We start from the raw sequence: 16,518 nt of genomic DNA, 5'->3' as shown, positions 1-16,518 counted from the left end.
CAGCCTGGTAATTGGTGGCAAATATCGCGAATGATCGCAATGTCAGGCGATAGTACAAACGGCTCTGTGACTTCTTTTAAAGTTTCCTATCTGGACGCCATTGGACTCGGAACAAGACGGGACCACGGGTCGGGTGGAACATACTTTTATTTGAGCAGTTTGCTTCTATTCCATGCCTATATTTATGCGAATTTTATTTATCGTTTTCAAAATGAATTCTCTAGGCGAGGCTCGAACTCGCGACCTCGGCATTACTTGTCGGTGCTAACGTATTAGATTTACCGTCTTTTAAGTACCATGCGCTAACCAACTGCGCCACTGGAGATGTTATACACGTCTGCGGGCATTAAGAATTAAGGATACCGTGGTGGGTTTCTTGATTTCAACAACAAAGAATTTCTTTGTGGCATATTATTGGAAAACAAGCAACACAAAAAACTTCTAGGAATGATGTCTGTTTTTTTTTAATTCGTTTCCGATCCGGATTCAAATACTGACGACATTAAACTTGTTTTTTGGCGTTTATTGGCTGAAAATGGTGAAACACATATCCGTCGGCCTCTGTAAATTTTTCATGAGAAGTGTTAAAGATACCAGATAACTTAGAAATAAAGTAAAACATCCAGCTTACTTCGTGATTTACGAAGGTGAGTGTAGTATTTCTCGTGCGTTCCGTAGACAATACAAAGGGGTGGGTCAGGAATCAGGGTTAAGGTTAGTTGTAATTACTGTGTACTTAAATCCAGATCAATATCTCTTCTTCTCTTCTGAATTACTCAATAGTTTACCTTATTTTGCTCATGTTCATTTTTTAAATCCAATTATTCATAATCCATCTGTTTTATTACAAAACGCTTCTCCAGGCGAGGCTCGAACTCGCGACCTCGGCATTAGTTTCATATGTGCTAGCGTAATTTAATATTGTCTTATAAGTACCGTAATTTAATATTGTCTTATAAGTACCATGCGCTAACCAACTGCGCCACTGGAACGCCACAACATGCCATAATCCATGGCATAAAAAACGTAAATAAGATGGCGATGGGGATTCGAATCTAGATTACAACATTTTGGCTGAGAGTGATAAAACAGTCTCCATCTCCCACTTAAGTCAAGATTTAAAAAATCACACCATTTCAATAAAGCTTTACGCTTAGATATTGCGTAATGGTCCTTGACACAGTGTGAAAACGTAAAACAGAATAATAAATAATAGCACACCCAAAAGGTCTCCATAGCGGGGAAGGACTTGGAAGGATCGGCCATCATTGATTTTCTCTCCCTACCTCTGCATCGGCGTAAATCCTTTCAGTGCCGATTCACATTTCAGAAAAAAATTAAGTGGGATTTCCGTTTGACTATACTTGTTACTACTACTACAACGTTGACGGAAAGTCTGGAACGATACAAATGTGCAGCAATAAAGAAATCGGTGGAAAACACTGCACGAGTCCTTTGCTTCAGAACGATAAAAGTTTAGTTTACTTTTATCCATTTAGTTATAAGGTACGTTAAGCTACGTTGTAACTAGGCAACCAACCACCCACTCCGCAGTAAGTCGCAATAGCAATTTTTATTGATACCTTCTTAAAAACAACATTACCAAACATTATTGATAGTATATCAAACACGATTAGGAGGCCTAAATTTATTTGGACAATTTTCATGGTGTACTAATTACATTTTATCTTCTTAACCGCACAAAGCATGCGTGTCAGTTCCATATGTGTCGGTTCCAGGTGGTGATGCAATCACGAGACAGATTTCAAAGATGAACCAAACCAATGAAAACTAGTCGAGACAATAAAAAATCATAAGATTTCATAACAATAATGAATAATTGAATTAAATACCTTTTCATTCGTGTTATTTAGACGCGCTGTGGCTGAGGACGAACGATTTCAAACTTGGAGGCAGTTGATTTTCAAATGGAATTTGATTTTCTGCTATGACTTGCGCACAAGAGCACGAAAGCGGAAGAACAGAGTAAATAATCGAGTCAAAATAAGAATCACGAACGAGATCGGCAAAAGGCAATGTCGAGGTTCTCCAGTCTTTAATTAAACTGATAACGGTATCCCCATTTTTAGTCGCTTGATCGAGATGGCCTCCAGCCTCCAGCAATGCCTTGAAAACCATTTAAAATTCATAGGGCTCATAGGCTGACCAACCTTCAAATAACCAGTGAAACGGAGTTTTGCCTTTTCCGTCGGTAGTTTGGGGATCCGCTCCAGCATCCAGCAGTAGTTGAATGAGTTGAACCCCACTTCTACGACAGTGTCCAACGACCGACTGGCGAAGAAGACCGGTATAATTGTGGTGAAATGTTGGGTTTGAAATTCGAAAAAAAGGAATAAGGCACTCCTTCACATTTGCAATTTGCTCTTGTGTTAAGTAGGATAGCCATTTTGATAACAGAACGTGAATTTTAGTTTGGGTACAGTAGCTATTACGGTGGAAGTATGGCGATATTGAAAACACGTTTGTTAAAGCTGCTAGCGTATACTTGACGGTTAGCACGATGTTTGGCGAATCTCGTGGGATAACGGCAAATTTAGCATCTTCAAACAATACATAAATTGCCGCATCAAAATATGAGTATTCGTGAATTTTAGTTGAATTGAACCTGAACCCGTAAGACAGAACCAGGATGATTAGACAAATGTTGAACATGCGAACACGGTTTTGGTTGAATAACCATTCGGTTTCGATAATGGTTTGGAAAAATAATCAAAAATTTTCTAGGTGAAATGAATTCATATCGGTGCTGAGTAAACATGTTTGCTGGGTAAAGATCCGATGACCAACGAGAAGGGCCTGAGCTTCGAGGGACCGGCGTAATATTTTCCACTCTTCTAGTTCTCTAGGTAAGGACCACTGTTGTTCCAATTGCTCCAGTTCTTCTACTTTCATTATTTCGGCTATGTCCCCCAAAGCATTGCGTAACATTTCAGACAGTTTGATGGAAACTTTGGGTATAACTGGGTCACCATCTGCTGTCGCATTTCTTAGGATCAAAGCTTCTTTCCAACAACGTAGTCCACGCCAAAATATAAATTCGTTCAACTGAGTTTTCTGATGGATATTGTAACAATTGTAACAACGTGTTTGTTTGAAGATGAAGGCGATACCCATACACTCAAACGCAACAATTTTAACCGGCCGAGGGATTGAACTTGCCATTATTGAGTTTAAAACAAACTCTAACCACAGAGGCTCGTCAATGTTAACATCAACGAGATATTCTATCAATTTGGTAATTGGCATTTGATGGCAAATATCACGAATGATCGCAATATCGGGTGATAGTACAAACGGCTCTGTGACTTCTATCAAATTAAACGTTTCCCATGAAAAAGGACTTACATTTTCAATAGAGGTTTTCCATGTACTGCACATTATGTGCTCTTTCAGCTGGTTTATCAGGAACTCGAGCACGTCGTAAAATTTGCTTTCAACAGCCACTTTTAGACACGCATCACCATGTTTGTTGATACAAGTGTCCATAAAATTAGCCACGATTGCCTCCCGTCCGTGTTTTCGGTATAACGCGTTTAATTCATCAAACGAACCTTCGCTGACAGCTTTGCAAAAGAGATCGGACACATTAGGAGCAGCCATCATGACTAATGAATAAGGAACAACAATAGTTGAGAATGCAAACAGCACAGAACAAAAAATGTAACTCAACAGAACGAAAACAAGCTGTCGATATATTGTCGCATTTCTCTCGCAACGTTGTTTTTGCTAACTTGACGTTGTCCTACTCCGATTCTGATAATTGACGTTGTCCTCCAAACGTTTGATCGCCACCCAAGTTGATTATTTCCCCCGAAAACTTGGTTGCTGATGAAACCGAAGGCGAGCCATTAAGAGTTTCCCTCTCTTTACTTTCAAACAACCTCGTCAGGGGAGGTCATTAAGTCCTTTTTTTCTACAAAATAAGAGCTGACCAGCGCAGGTTTTCATGTACGTGTTTTTAACACTGCATATTTAGTTTCTTGCGTTATTTAAAAAAAAGGAACACTAACGAGTGGTCGAAAAAAAATCACTTGGCTCAAGTAATTTTAAAGAATTACATTTGCCAATGAATATTTTAAGATCAGTTGTGGAATTCGCCAGCAAAATCGAAAATGTGTGGAATCCTGAAATTTGTGAAGCGATTGACCGAACGAATACGTTATTCACGAATGATAGTGAGACTGAACTTGTGCTTCAATAGATCATTGCGGAAAATAGTCTAAATCAGAAGAAAAAGAGCAATACTGCAGATAAGGATATCAATGACGATTTATCAGGACAATTTGATGCAACTGAAAATCTAACGCAAGACCGGGAACAAACGCTTATTATAGTTGCGAAAAGAAAGAAACAAAAAGACGACGAATGTTCATCTAACGATATGGCAGTTTATGCATTACGTCAGCGAGTAAGACTGAGAACCCAACGACATCTTCCGGATTGAAAAATTCCCTCCACGGTAATGTCTTTCAATTGAAACTTTTGATGCTCTTCTTGATGAGAGGAATCGCTTCCGACTACCAATATCATTTGGGAACCGAAATACCGGGATTGGGGGGGGGGGGGGGATTTGATTTTCAAATACAGTTTAGTTAAAGACGGCGAAATAACGGCAGACAAAGCGAGCGATATGGTTACCTACAGGCTAAACATAAACAAAATGAAAAATCTGAAAAAATCACGGCAGCTGACCTTCTCCAAGACAACAACGGAAAATTCAGTTTACCGAAGGGGGAGGAAAGTATATGGGTGAATGGGTCCCCCTCGGTCCCCCTTTTTTCATACGCCACCCTTTTTACCTTTTTACACCCTTGGAAGAAGAGGATAGACTAAGAGAAAAATAGGGGGCGATGATTCGCATGAAAATCTGAGTCACACTTTTATGGTTTTTACACCTAGCTCTGTCCCCCAACATAGCTTCCGAGAAGCTTCCAATTAATTTCTTGTGACCCAAATCAACAAAACTATGGCAAGCCGTTCGTGCCACTTTTTGATCATGCATAAACCGTAACGCAAAACATAAACAGCTGCGTAATGGTAAGCATAAACCTTAACGCAATGCATAAACAGCTGCGTAATGGTAAGCATAAACCTTAACGCAATGCATAAACAGCTGCGAAATAACCAATTAAACTAACATCGCAATATTGGTTTTATGAATAGATGTAATATCTATTTAAACCTAGTAGTGCAAACCCGCAATTACATGGCTCATTTATAATCGTATTCTAATGCCCCGTTTTCAATCGAGCCAGTAATAGCTCGACATTTTCGCCATCTAGGAAGGGAAATTCGAATAATTTATTTAGAATAAAATGTCATCCCCGTAGTGTCACCTAGTGTTCGATGATACAAGATTCTCATTCAAAAATTGTTCCCGGCACGTTTTGAATAGATATTCGTATGAATTAAGATCGGAAACGTTTATTATCTACCTAAGATACAATCAAGGACGTGCTAGACGTAGTCAACGTCACCCAGGGCCAAGAAGAATTGTTGAAAATGACGCGCGGCGATTATTTCACCTTTATAACCAGAGAAGACGATCTGTATGCTGGCGGGCCAAACCGCCCAAACGTGGCCATGATCGGCCATGATGGACTTGTAATCTGACTGCTCCGTTCCAAAGTTATCATCCTCGCTAGACGTTTCCGTAGACATTTTACCGCATTTTATTAGAGACGCCGGAAATCTTGCATAGAAAATCACCCAGCAGTTTGATCGAGCTGTAGCGAATGCGCCAGTTGTCGTTGAAGAGACCAATCCAGTTCGGGTAATAAAAGAATGATGTTGGTCCATCTGAACGAGGAAGATCGGGAAGAGGTTCGCTTTAATGTTGACACAATCGAAGAATATGAAGATTCATCAGACTTCTGGGACGAGGAGACGATAACTAACTCAGACGAGTTTCTTGCTACAGGCGGAAATTAACGAAGCTAATGAAAGAAAAAGCTAACCACGAATCGCTATACAATTATCGAAACTTGCCGCTGTTGAATACTCATTGCAAATATCTTTTCAGGACAAAAAACATCAACAGATTGATCATTGGGTGGCAAGAAAAAGCGGATTGACTATTATTCCATGATTTTTCGATTCACTACCGATAACATCCCCCATGGATATGACACATTTTGTCTTACCTTTGATAAGTTTGGTTGCTTGTCTTCACGACAGAGTGCTCCTTGTGCCTGTAGATACAAATAAGTATTTAATTTCTGTCTCTGCATTCTGCAAATATAAATATGATTGACTGTTAAATAAATTGAGCTGAAAATTGAGCATAATAGACTAACACCTTTTGTTCTAGAGCAGATGGAGTAGATAGTCCCACTATGATTTAAGTATTTAACAGCCATGTCCTCAGATCTAGCTGCCATTTGGCCTGATCGGGAGCTGTTCGATTTCTCTTTTAGCGCTGATGATTTCAATTCGTTTTTAGTAAGCCTTAACCTTCCTACCTTCCTATTCCCTTTCTAATTCAAGAAACATGAAAAGGAATCTAAAAATGTAGGTAGGCCTACACTCACTTCAATTTATAATAAATTAACCCAGTGATCACAGCTCCTATAGCAGTCGACTACGACCGACTACTGGAAATTTGTCAATCCAATGATTCAAAGTTAGTCATTTTAATAAAAATTTGGAAAATGAGCTTAGCTACGACTTCAGTGATGTAATCATTTCAAATATGTGCCCTATGTTGCAATGAATGAATCGGTTCAATCCATCAGAATTAGAATGAAAACCTTGTCAGTTTAAAACCTTCAGGGTAAAGTTGATGGAGAGGGAAGCTATAAGGATGTTGGTAGAACGACAAGCGGAGACTCGACGACACAAATAGTACCGTGACACTTTGTAAAATTTTGCGCTCGTTCTTTTATACAACGTTCGTTTTACATATTCAGCACATGCATGTACACAACAAAAAGGAAATATGATTACATAAATTGCACTGTCATAACACCGAGCATAACACATTATTGCGTCATGTGTTAAGCCTTTTGATTTGAATAAATTCAAATACAACACAGTTTAGACAAAACATTATTAACAGCAATTTTTACGATTAAAGACTAAAATATAGCTTTTCCTTGAAAAATTCGCCATGCAGATTCACTTGTTAATGTTTCTTTGGAATTACATATTGAAATTACACAGTAAAAAATGACCTTCTGCAAGTTTTAAAGGAAATAAGCCTAAGTAGTTTAGGTTGTAATACCTCCGCTAATACCTCGATATTAATTTCCCCCCATTCCTCCACGAATTCCATAATTATTTCAACTGCATGCAACGATTTTACTAATAACAGATTAAATCGAATAAATGAACCGACGCAGGACTCTAAATTCTCTGAAAAAAAAGTTGGCAGGTGATATACAAATTCCAATTTTTCTTAGAAATAAGAGAGTGCAAATCTTCAAAAGTGTTTTTCCCAAGGCATTTACACTGATGGAGGCTCATGACTTCTAGAGAATCGCAGCCGTTTAACAATAATGCTCTGATACAACGCCACGTCACTGAATCGCAAAAAAATAGTTCCAGCTTTTGAAGGTGCTTGAATCGGTGACTTTTGAAGGCCTCCAGTAAGACCTCATCAGTGAGCGAATCGCAAAGACCAATTGAAATTTTTTCGAGTGAAGGAAAAGATAGCAAAACAAACAGAATATCGGCTGGAACCTGAAAATAACAAGTCAACACCTTTAGTTCTTTCAAAATAGGCGGCTTATTTTTCACCTGGAAGAGGTCTTCGTCCTTAAACGAGCCCGAAGTGCCGCTGATAAACAATGAAATTAGATTTGGGCAGAATTCGATTATGCTGGAAAGACAAACTAATTTTATACCCCCCAACATAAGAGTCTCCAATGATCTTCCAAATGCCTTGAGAAGTGGAGCCACACCACCATCAAAAGTAATAGCAGTTTCGCCTGTTTGACAAAATGAAGAACCGCCGATTTCAAGTTTACGAAGCATCTTGATCGACAATAAGCACAAAAGATCACTATCTTTCAGTTCCTTGGTTACACAAATTGAAACCTGATTAACTAAATGGCATAAAGGGAGGGCTAGTGGCAGACTATTACTCCTTAACGGCGTATCAGGAGATGTGTACAAGGTAGAAATTGAGAACGTATTATTATAAAAGCCGGGTTGCTTAGAATCTATCGCTGATTGGGCCAACTCTGCCAATGCATCTACAATATAACAATTTTCAAGGATATTCAAGAACAGGAAATTTTTCAGCGCAACTTGAATTCCTTTCTTAGTAACACTTGTGTGAAGAATACTTAATTTTTGGATGGTCTTGCAAAGTCTTGATTTTCCCATTCCCGGTAAATCCACCCCACAAAGCCATCGAATTCCATCGTCTGTCACGTCAGTGCAACCTTTTAAATTCAGCGACCTATTTTCCAAATAATAATTAATAAACCGCATTCTATGGAAAAATCAAATAAAAGTAATAGCCTTATAAATACCTTAACTGGGAACAGTAAATTCCAATGCTTTTTAAAGAGTCATCTTTCACTCCAGTTTTTCCAAGGTCCAATGTTAGCAAATTTTCAAGCTTGGGGAATAAACCCAAGTAACCCCCATAGTAAAGAGAAAAACTTAAATGCTGAATTTGTGGAGTGATGAGATAATGAAGGAAATATGGATGTGGGATCGGCATTCGTCCTCTGTCTCTCATTCGCCTCATTGTAAAAGCAAAAATGATTTCCTCCAGGAGCGCAACGGCTAAAAACATTTGGTAAAATATTTAAAACAATTAATTCGTGCATCATCTTGAAGAGATAAAATAAAATGTTGCTTTTTGTTGATAAACTTACGTAATTGATGAAATGCATTGGGGAAAAATTTAGAATTGATAGCGGTCATATTACAATTCCGCATAACTGCTGGAATTTTATTTGCAGATCTACGACTTGCATTTGTTACGCACTTGACACACAGTTTAACGAGAGATTCGGGTTGAGGCAATCTAGGCATGGTGATGTTTGAATATGATGAATGTTGGCAAAGAAGTAACTTAAGGGATGTTGTTCGAAGGATTCATTTATAGAGACTGGATTAAAAACAAAACAATAGCCAGTTATATAGGCAATAGGGCTCATTCAAATATTTGGCAACGCAGCAGCTTATGTCACAGCGCTTTACACCCTTGGAAGAGGGGGATAGACTAAGAGAAAATAGGGGGCGATGATTCGCATGAAAATCTGAGTCACACTTTTATGGTATTAACACCTAGCTCTGTCCCCCAACATAGCTTCCGAGAAGCTTCCAATTAATTTCTTGTGACCCAAATCAACAAAACAAGGCCAAGGTCAACAGACCTTTTGTGTAATCAGCATTAAGCAGTAGGGGCAGAGTCATGGAAGGTATATTTCAAGCAGACGAACAGAAGAGCGTCTATATATTTTACACTATTATACATCGAATCAACTCTTGGGGTGGGGGGATTTAGTCAAATCAGGGGAGGTAAATCTTTTCGCCGTGATGCGCGTGCAGAAATATTGGTTGAGTCTCCCCATCGGCGTCGGCGTATAGCTCTATAGCTGACAAAGTAACTATAAATGGAAGCCCATTTTCCCCTTCTTAAACGATATCGCGCCATGGCAGATTGTGAGTCAATGCTGCTAGAGAGAAAGAGAGAGAGCTAGAGCTAATAGAAAATAAAGGCCGGCGGCGGGCGGCCAACCCAGCACCCAGATCATCAATCGGCGGATAACAAGGAAGAAAAGAAGACGATGCGGTAGCAATCCTGGAGTTGCATCCGCACCAGCTACTGCGTCTTTTTTTTCCACGATGACGAATTATTTATCCCTCAACTTTTACTTTTTTAGAAAAAGAAAAACGATTCTTTTCTATCGACCGGCTCTAGGCTATATTCAGCAGACAGCATAATGCAGCGCAGCTGGTCAGCTGGTAGATTGTGTTCTTGATTAATGGATTGATTAGGTTTTCTTTGCGTTGGATCTAACCTCACACTAAAGTTCAAATCTTGTTCATCTATCAGAGAAAAGGAAAAACTACGTGGGTTGCGCATCATTAATCCCATCTAGACCGCTTGTACATAGAGGCCTCGGTGCCATCATTCAATATTTTCGCGTCTTAAACGAAAAAAAAAAGTAAATCTTTATTCTCTCAACATGTAAACTGATGATTCCACAGAAGATCTCCCCCAGACAGTCGCACTTCTACAACGCTGACATCACAGCATATACATATAGCTCCAAGGAATGATAAATGCAAACTCTACTTTCATTTCCTACCGCGAACTATTAATCACCTTTTATCAAGAAGGTTCTTCTTTGATTTCCAATAACGACGCGGTGGGCTACATTCGCCTTAGCAGCCGCTTTTGAATCCAACGCTCGCAGAAAAACCTTTCGAGTTTTGAAAAAGAAAAAGTAAAGCTTTTCACTTCATTCTCACTCGAGAGCAATAGCAAGAAGGAAAAAATTCAATGCACCGCTTTGTGCGTCTTTTTCCTTCTTTGGGGGGGGCTGATGGCTATAGCGGATGAGGGGCAGTGAAGACGATCCAGCGGTACATAGAGAGGAATGCTCCGCTGAGTCTAAGAAAAGGAAGTCGCAGGCGGCATGCGGAGGGACACAACATACTATTTTCATCGGGATAACATTTTAAAAATACCATATCAAAGTTGTTCGCTCAAGGACATACCGTACCGGTAGTATTCGGCTTATGTTTCTTAATAGACCTTGTACTTAACATCGTAGCGAACGTGTGAGAATGGACACATTGTTTCCGCAGTCTATTTTACCCGCTTCTTGTTTAATATCGAAAGCGATTGATATTAATTGATCGATTCTCAATTTGCACAAACTTTATTATACCAAAAAAACAAAAACAACTATTGATTTTCCTTTCACTGCTTGCAGATTGCAGCAATCAAAATGGTTTTGAAAAGCAAACGGTAAAAATAAGATTTAAAAAAATATCTCTGGGAGTATACCAGCACAGTTGAGAGTGGGATAGCATATTCTTTTATTCCGTTCTTTTCTTTAGATTTGTTTTATATAGCGTGCTCTACACGGCGCTACAGATGCAGATCGATTCGGAAAGAGTGACGTATAGATGAATCCAGCGAAAACTGTAACAAAGCCAAGTTGCTAGTTGTAGGAATAACAAATAAAGAGTCAGTTCAAAGTCAGCCGTATAATCAAAAATATCCGTATAATAGCAGGCGTGCGGGCTAGACTGTATGTATCTCGTGATGCAGCCAGTTTATAGCTTGACACGTATCGAGACATCATTACTGTCAAGCAAACAAGCAGACAGTCACCGACGAACTTGAGTCGTGCTTTTTTTAGTGTTTCGATGGAATCAAACATTTATTTTTTGCCGTAGGAAAAGCCTGTAACTATTTGAACCATTTGATCTGCTACAACCTCACTAAACAAGGATTTACATCAGGAATTCAGGATTTACCTCAATTGGATTTCAATCCTTCGTAAATTGAATTATTCTTCCAGTGACAATGACAGTATAAGTGTGCCATAATTAGTAGGAAGGCTGCAGACTTCATGATTAACAAATGAAATCGCGTCATTGCGCGTCATCGCGATTTTAGGAGACGCCGTTTCATCTGTACAGGCCCTGTTTGAAAATAAAAATAGTCCCAAATTCTGTAAATGTCAACAGTGAACTGCGGCGAACTTCAGCATTGAACGTCAGTGCGGAACTTCTTCTAGCTTTCACGCAAATTCGATGTGTATAGCATTTGTGCGAGGGTTACCGCTAGAATTCACAGTCGCCAAAGGAATCCCGTGATTTCCAACGTTACAATATGTACAAGACCGAGAGTCTTGGAAATAAACGCACACAAATTTAGAGAATGCTGCTGTGTACCACCCCGCCACTGTAGCAGCAGAGTGGAATGACAAGCATCAGCGCTTCCGATTTTTGGCGCGTTCAAAATGTAATGCTTCACGCCGTTGCTGACGGCGTAACGCTTCCGATCTAATTAGGTCGGCGTCGCCGGGCGCCCGAGTGTATATAGCCTAGTAGGGATGCCGACAAAAATAAGGGGAAACGAGTGCATGCTGCAGTCTCCTAGTCGGGTCCACCGGTTACTCAAATGTCGTTTGTTGTGCGCCACCTTTCCCAAATGAAGCATAAACAATTTCACTTTTTTTTTAAATAAGTCCTACTCATCACATTTTGTTGATTTTACATTGACTTTTTGTTACAGGTTCCAACGATGGTTGCTTCTGGAATTGATCTCCGGGTCTTTGTAATAATCAGCGTTATGGCGGTGACGAGCTTTTCCTTATTAGCGGTTGGAGGCTCCGTTGAGGTGCCAGCGTCTAATAACGGCGAAGCATTCAACTGCCCTGTGGAAGTCTGTCGATGCGGATTGGACCCCCGCGGTCGTGTCAAAGTCGTTTGCGACCGAGGCGACCTGGGAGACCCCATCCCCATCAGAACTATGGATCCATTGACCGAGGTGCTAATTATAGCAGCGCCTGACGATAAACCAAATTCTTTGACGATCGGCCCCATCTTTCAGGTGATTTTTATCATTTTCTGTCAATTTTAAATAAAATGACAATCAAAGCAAAATAAGAACACCATTTTAATAACGTAAATACTCTTAATTGTTATATCCTGTATATTTTTTTAAATTCAGAGTTTGGCAAAGTTAGAACAGCTAAAAATCATCAATTCGTTCGTGCCGGCTATTGGCAAGCATTCGTTTTGGGGTCTTCGATCTCTGCGAACCCTTGATTTATCGCTCAACAACATCTCAGCTCTTGTGGAGTCGAATTTTCGCGGTCTCATCTCGCTGGAAGATCTGAGGCTGGACAGTAACATCATAGATTCCATTCCGTCGGCCGCATTTCGACACCTTCCGGCCTTGAAGCGGCTCTCTCTGGCTGGCAACCGTCTCTCGGAATTCGTGCCCCGCCTCTTCTACGGTCTCCATCGACTGGAGGAACTGGAGTTGAGTGACAACCCCCTGCTGCAAGACCTAGAGCCCGAAGTATTCCGCGACGTCCGCCTCTTGCGAGCTTTGAGGTGTCGACGTTGCGGTTTGACTTACATCAACCCGCTGCTTCTTCACTTGCTGCCAGACATCGTCACCCTCGATTTGGGAGATAATAATTTTCACTACCTCGATAAAAACGCGTTCGGAGATCTTTTGAAGCTTCGACATCTCCATTTAGATGGCAATCAAGTGACCGTGCTCACCAGTGGCGTATTAACAGGTGAACCTATTTTTCTTTTTCCTCTCGTAGTTGGACGTCTTCTTTCCCTGTAGAGGCGGCACACACTCACCCGCAAAATTATCCATATGTTCAATTTTGTTACGCTCTGGTAAAATGATGAATTCCCCTCTCCAAAATTCCCAGATCCTTATCTCAAATTAATGCTAGAGGGTAGTGTGCCGAAATCGAGTGGTACATACTGTATAGATATTTTTAAGTGTGAGATCATCTGTTTTTTTTTTTTTTTGTTTTTTTTTTTTTTGTTTCAATGTCAATTCTTTTAAGTTTACGGTTTTTGATCACGGATTAAAGTAGCGTAACTAAAGAGTGCGCATGATACGATATAATTTTCAGGACCACATCGTTCCGTTAGCGAATCAGTTTTATCTGGCCGTAATCGAACCGGCAATAGTGCAATAAACTCTCCGTTTAAAAATGAAAAGGCATGACAATAAGAACTCAGAAAGAAGGCATGACAAGAAAAAACTCAGAGCATTACTCTAGAAACATTTATAAAAGACAATTCTTTTTCACGGTATAAAAGGAAGTTTTAGACTTTTAGGGAAATTTATTTTATCGTCGGGGTTGACTCCGACAAGACCCATTGAAACCTCGATGAAACGAAAGATTCGCGTTTTTATTTATCTGCAAATTAAATCGCCGCCTTGTCAACTTAGTCCAAACATTTCACGATGCGTATAATCAATTATGACTGCTATCGTACGTATACGTGATTCGAATGATTGCTAATAGGATGGGAAAAAATTCGGAAGAAATCAACTATAAGCAGTTTGGGTAAATTAATACTCACTACGCGCTTCCTCTGAGAAAGTCGATTAAAAATTTCCAAGGCAACTCTATTCGCAATAATCTTTACGGTAATGCAGTAGCAAAATTTGGGGTTCTTCAATTTTTCGAAATAGCTAGCAGGGTTCTCAGACTATAAAGAAAGTTTACTACCGAAGATAAGGTTCTGTATCGTAAAAAATAGCAGCTATTGATTAAGTTGCAATCGCAGGAGCCAATAGCCATAGCGAACCAGCCCAACCAGCAACTCCTAGATATTTTCGGTCTTCCATCGGCTCGCTCCCTGGGCTCCATCCCAACTGCTGATGGCTAAAAAGAAGAGCAACCATCCGTGAAGAGGGAAAGGACCAGTATTAATAATCTGTTTGCTGCTGTGGTACCGGTACTTTGATTCGATCTCTTCCAGATGATCGGAGTTTACGTCGTCAGCCAAGTATTGTGTTGACGGTAGTTCCGATAGAATAAGATAACCTAAAGAATAACTATTAACTATACAGTCTCTCGAGTATTTTTATTTTGGTTATAGCACTGAACTGGACATTACGATTATTTTTAGATGCTTGTACGTACGTCTTCCAGCTTGTATAAAAATATAGTCAAGAATATAAGGATTCTTCCTTCAACTCTAACGATTCCACTAAGAAGCCAAAGAAGGAATAATAGCTAATCAATGTGTCTATTGTTGTTTTGTTCCTTTCCATGCAATCACCCGCTATGTAGGCCACAATCTGACGACGTTGTCGCTGGCCCGGAATAAGATGATGACGCTGGACCCGGCCTCATTCATCAACGTCAGCATCACCGAACTGGATCTGTCGTACAACCGTCTGCAGAGCTTGGACCCGTTCGTCTTCTTGCCACTCAACCAGTCACTTCGCAACTTGAAGATCGGCGGTAATCCGCTGCAAGTGTCTCATCTCTGGTCGTCGATTCTCAGTCCGCGAATCCAACTCAATCTCAGCCAATTCGACGTGGCGGACATCCCCATCGGCCGCGACCAGAACTTCCAGACGGATCTCTTCTCCTTCCATCACGGAATGCGGAGTCTCAATCTCTCCGGCACTTCCTTCAATTACCTATCAGTCGAGGGTACACTTATCAACTTTGATTTTCTTATAAGCTATGTAATTAATATTCATCCGATTGTTCCACCATTACAGTGATCCGCTCGCTACCGTCGCTCCGCGAGCTGGACTTGTCGTACAACAAACTATCGAGCTTGACGGATCTCTCGCTCAGCGCCCTGTCGGCGCTTCAGAGCTTACGCCGGATCTACTTGCACGGGAATCCGTGGTACTGCGACGCCTGTGTCATTGGCCCGATGCTCAAGTGGCTGGACATTTCACCTGCCAGCCGTCACATCAAGTACGGCTGCCGAGGATTAAAGACCAACGCCGGCAACTTGACGGCCGACTACATCGACGACGACGGGGCTCAGCCGTGCCCAATTTGTCAAGATCCGCCGGCGGTGGCCGGAGTCGAATTGCCTCGACTGGATCACGTCAATCTGCCGACGTGCAACTATCCGCCCATGCTCATCGATTCGCAAGGGCTGCCCAGCAAGCCGGCCACTGCCGCCGGAGCCACTTTGACGCCCATGGGCCGCTTTGTCATCTTCCTGGAGAATCCGCTCTATCTGGCGCTTGTCTGTGGCGTCGGGGTGCTGGCCGTAGCGGCCGTCTGCGCCGCTTTCGCCGTAGTGTCACGCCACGCCGCCTCCTACTACACGAACGAAGAGAAGCGGAACAAGATCGGGCAGATGGCCCACTCAAGAGCGAGCGAAGAATCGGAGGATTTGTTCCCGCTAACGGCCAGGGGACAGTGGCATCGAGGGCGCATCCTCACCAAAGACGAGAGCAGCAACAAGGGGAACAGGAGCGATCAGCTCAAGAATGTGATCGAGATCGAAAGCCAACAGCTCAGCAAAAACAACAACGGTCGAGCGAAGAGCGACACGGCGTCAGAGCAAGTCCTGCCGTCGCCAATAACGAGGGCCAGTAATAACGGGGCAGTGACCATAAACGTCACGAGTCGTGGTGTCAACTGCCCCGTCATCAACGCCTATCCTTTGTCGACTGACCATCACGACCGCTCACTCTTTTGAAGCTGTCACTCTCTAGGTATTTCATTCCTTCTTCGTCGTAATGCAGTTTCAGATTGGATACAAACCGGGAACTGTATTGGTTTAAAAACCCCATCCAACCTCAAGGAAATTGTAAGAAAAAAACCCTGCCTTTTTCGGAATAAGTGCGAGTGTGCGGATTTCGGTGGCGTGTGGCATGTTAGTCGGTGCGTCGATCTTGATGTTCATATTTTACTATGCGGGGGACTGTTCCAGTGCCTTTGGGAGATATTTAAAGTTTGGAAAAAGTGCGCTGTTGTTCGATTCACCCCGAATGCGAGGAATCCATTGGTTCGCTCCTCACCAATCGACATTCAAATTACGTCATCTGTGTAG

General features: G+C 41.3%; 2 protein-coding genes and 2 non-coding genes across 4 annotated transcripts; 1 reads left to right on the top strand and 3 right to left on the bottom strand.

Moving 5' to 3' along the window:
- Positions 1–216: 216 nt before the first annotated feature.
- On the bottom strand, positions 217–325 carry Trnal-uaa. Its single transcript has 2 exons — positions 288–325; positions 217–252 (listed from the first exon to the last, which is right to left on the bottom strand). It is a non-coding gene; the product is annotated as a tRNA-Leu (tRNA).
- A 530-nt stretch (positions 326–855) lies between these two features.
- Trnai-uau lies at positions 856–992 on the bottom strand. The gene is made up of 2 exons: positions 955–992; positions 856–891 (listed from the first exon to the last, which is right to left on the bottom strand). It is a non-coding gene; the product is annotated as a tRNA-Ile (tRNA).
- Positions 993–7,334: 6,342 nt separating this feature from the next.
- LOC124344321 lies at positions 7,335–8,615 on the bottom strand. The gene is made up of 2 exons (XM_046797838.1): positions 8,499–8,615; positions 7,335–8,425 (listed from the first exon to the last, which is right to left on the bottom strand). Exon 2 carries the CDS (start codon positions 8,347–8,349, stop codon positions 7,366–7,368), a length of 984 nt encoding a protein of 327 aa, XP_046653794.1. The 5' UTR covers positions 8,350–8,425; positions 8,499–8,615; the 3' UTR covers positions 7,335–7,365.
- A 3,587-nt stretch (positions 8,616–12,202) lies between these two features.
- On the top strand, positions 12,203–16,164 carry LOC124344601 (leucine-rich repeat-containing protein 15-like). The gene is made up of 4 exons (XM_046798204.1): positions 12,203–12,553; positions 12,674–13,253; positions 14,781–15,149; positions 15,221–16,164. The coding sequence occupies exons 1-4, from the start codon at positions 12,245–12,247 to the stop codon at positions 16,162–16,164; spliced, it is 2,202 nt and encodes a 733-aa protein (XP_046654160.1). The 5' UTR covers positions 12,203–12,244.
- The last annotated feature ends 354 nt before the right edge of the window (positions 16,165–16,518 follow it).

This window comes from Daphnia pulicaria, chromosome 6 (assembly GCF_021234035.1).
Source record: "Daphnia pulicaria isolate SC F1-1A chromosome 6, SC_F0-13Bv2, whole genome shotgun sequence".
Taxonomy (NCBI): domain Eukaryota; kingdom Metazoa; phylum Arthropoda; class Branchiopoda; order Diplostraca; family Daphniidae; genus Daphnia; species Daphnia pulicaria.
This window is presented reverse-complemented; position numbering and strand designations above follow the sequence as displayed.

Coding starts and splice junctions, on each gene's coding strand:
- LOC124344321 (XM_046797838.1), bottom strand. CDS start 8,349: ATGGGAAAATCAAGACTTTGCAAGACCATCCAAAAATTAAGTATTCTT.
- LOC124344601 (XM_046798204.1), top strand. CDS start 12,245: ATGGTTGCTTCTGGAATTGATCTCCGGGTCTTTGTAATAATCAGCGTT. Junction 12,554..12,673: donor CGATCGGCCCCATCTTTCAG/GTGATTTTTATC, acceptor TTTTAAATTCAG/AGTTTGGCAAAGTTAGAACA. Junction 15,150..15,220: donor CAATTACCTATCAGTCGAGG/GTACACTTATCA, acceptor CCACCATTACAG/TGATCCGCTCGCTACCGTCG.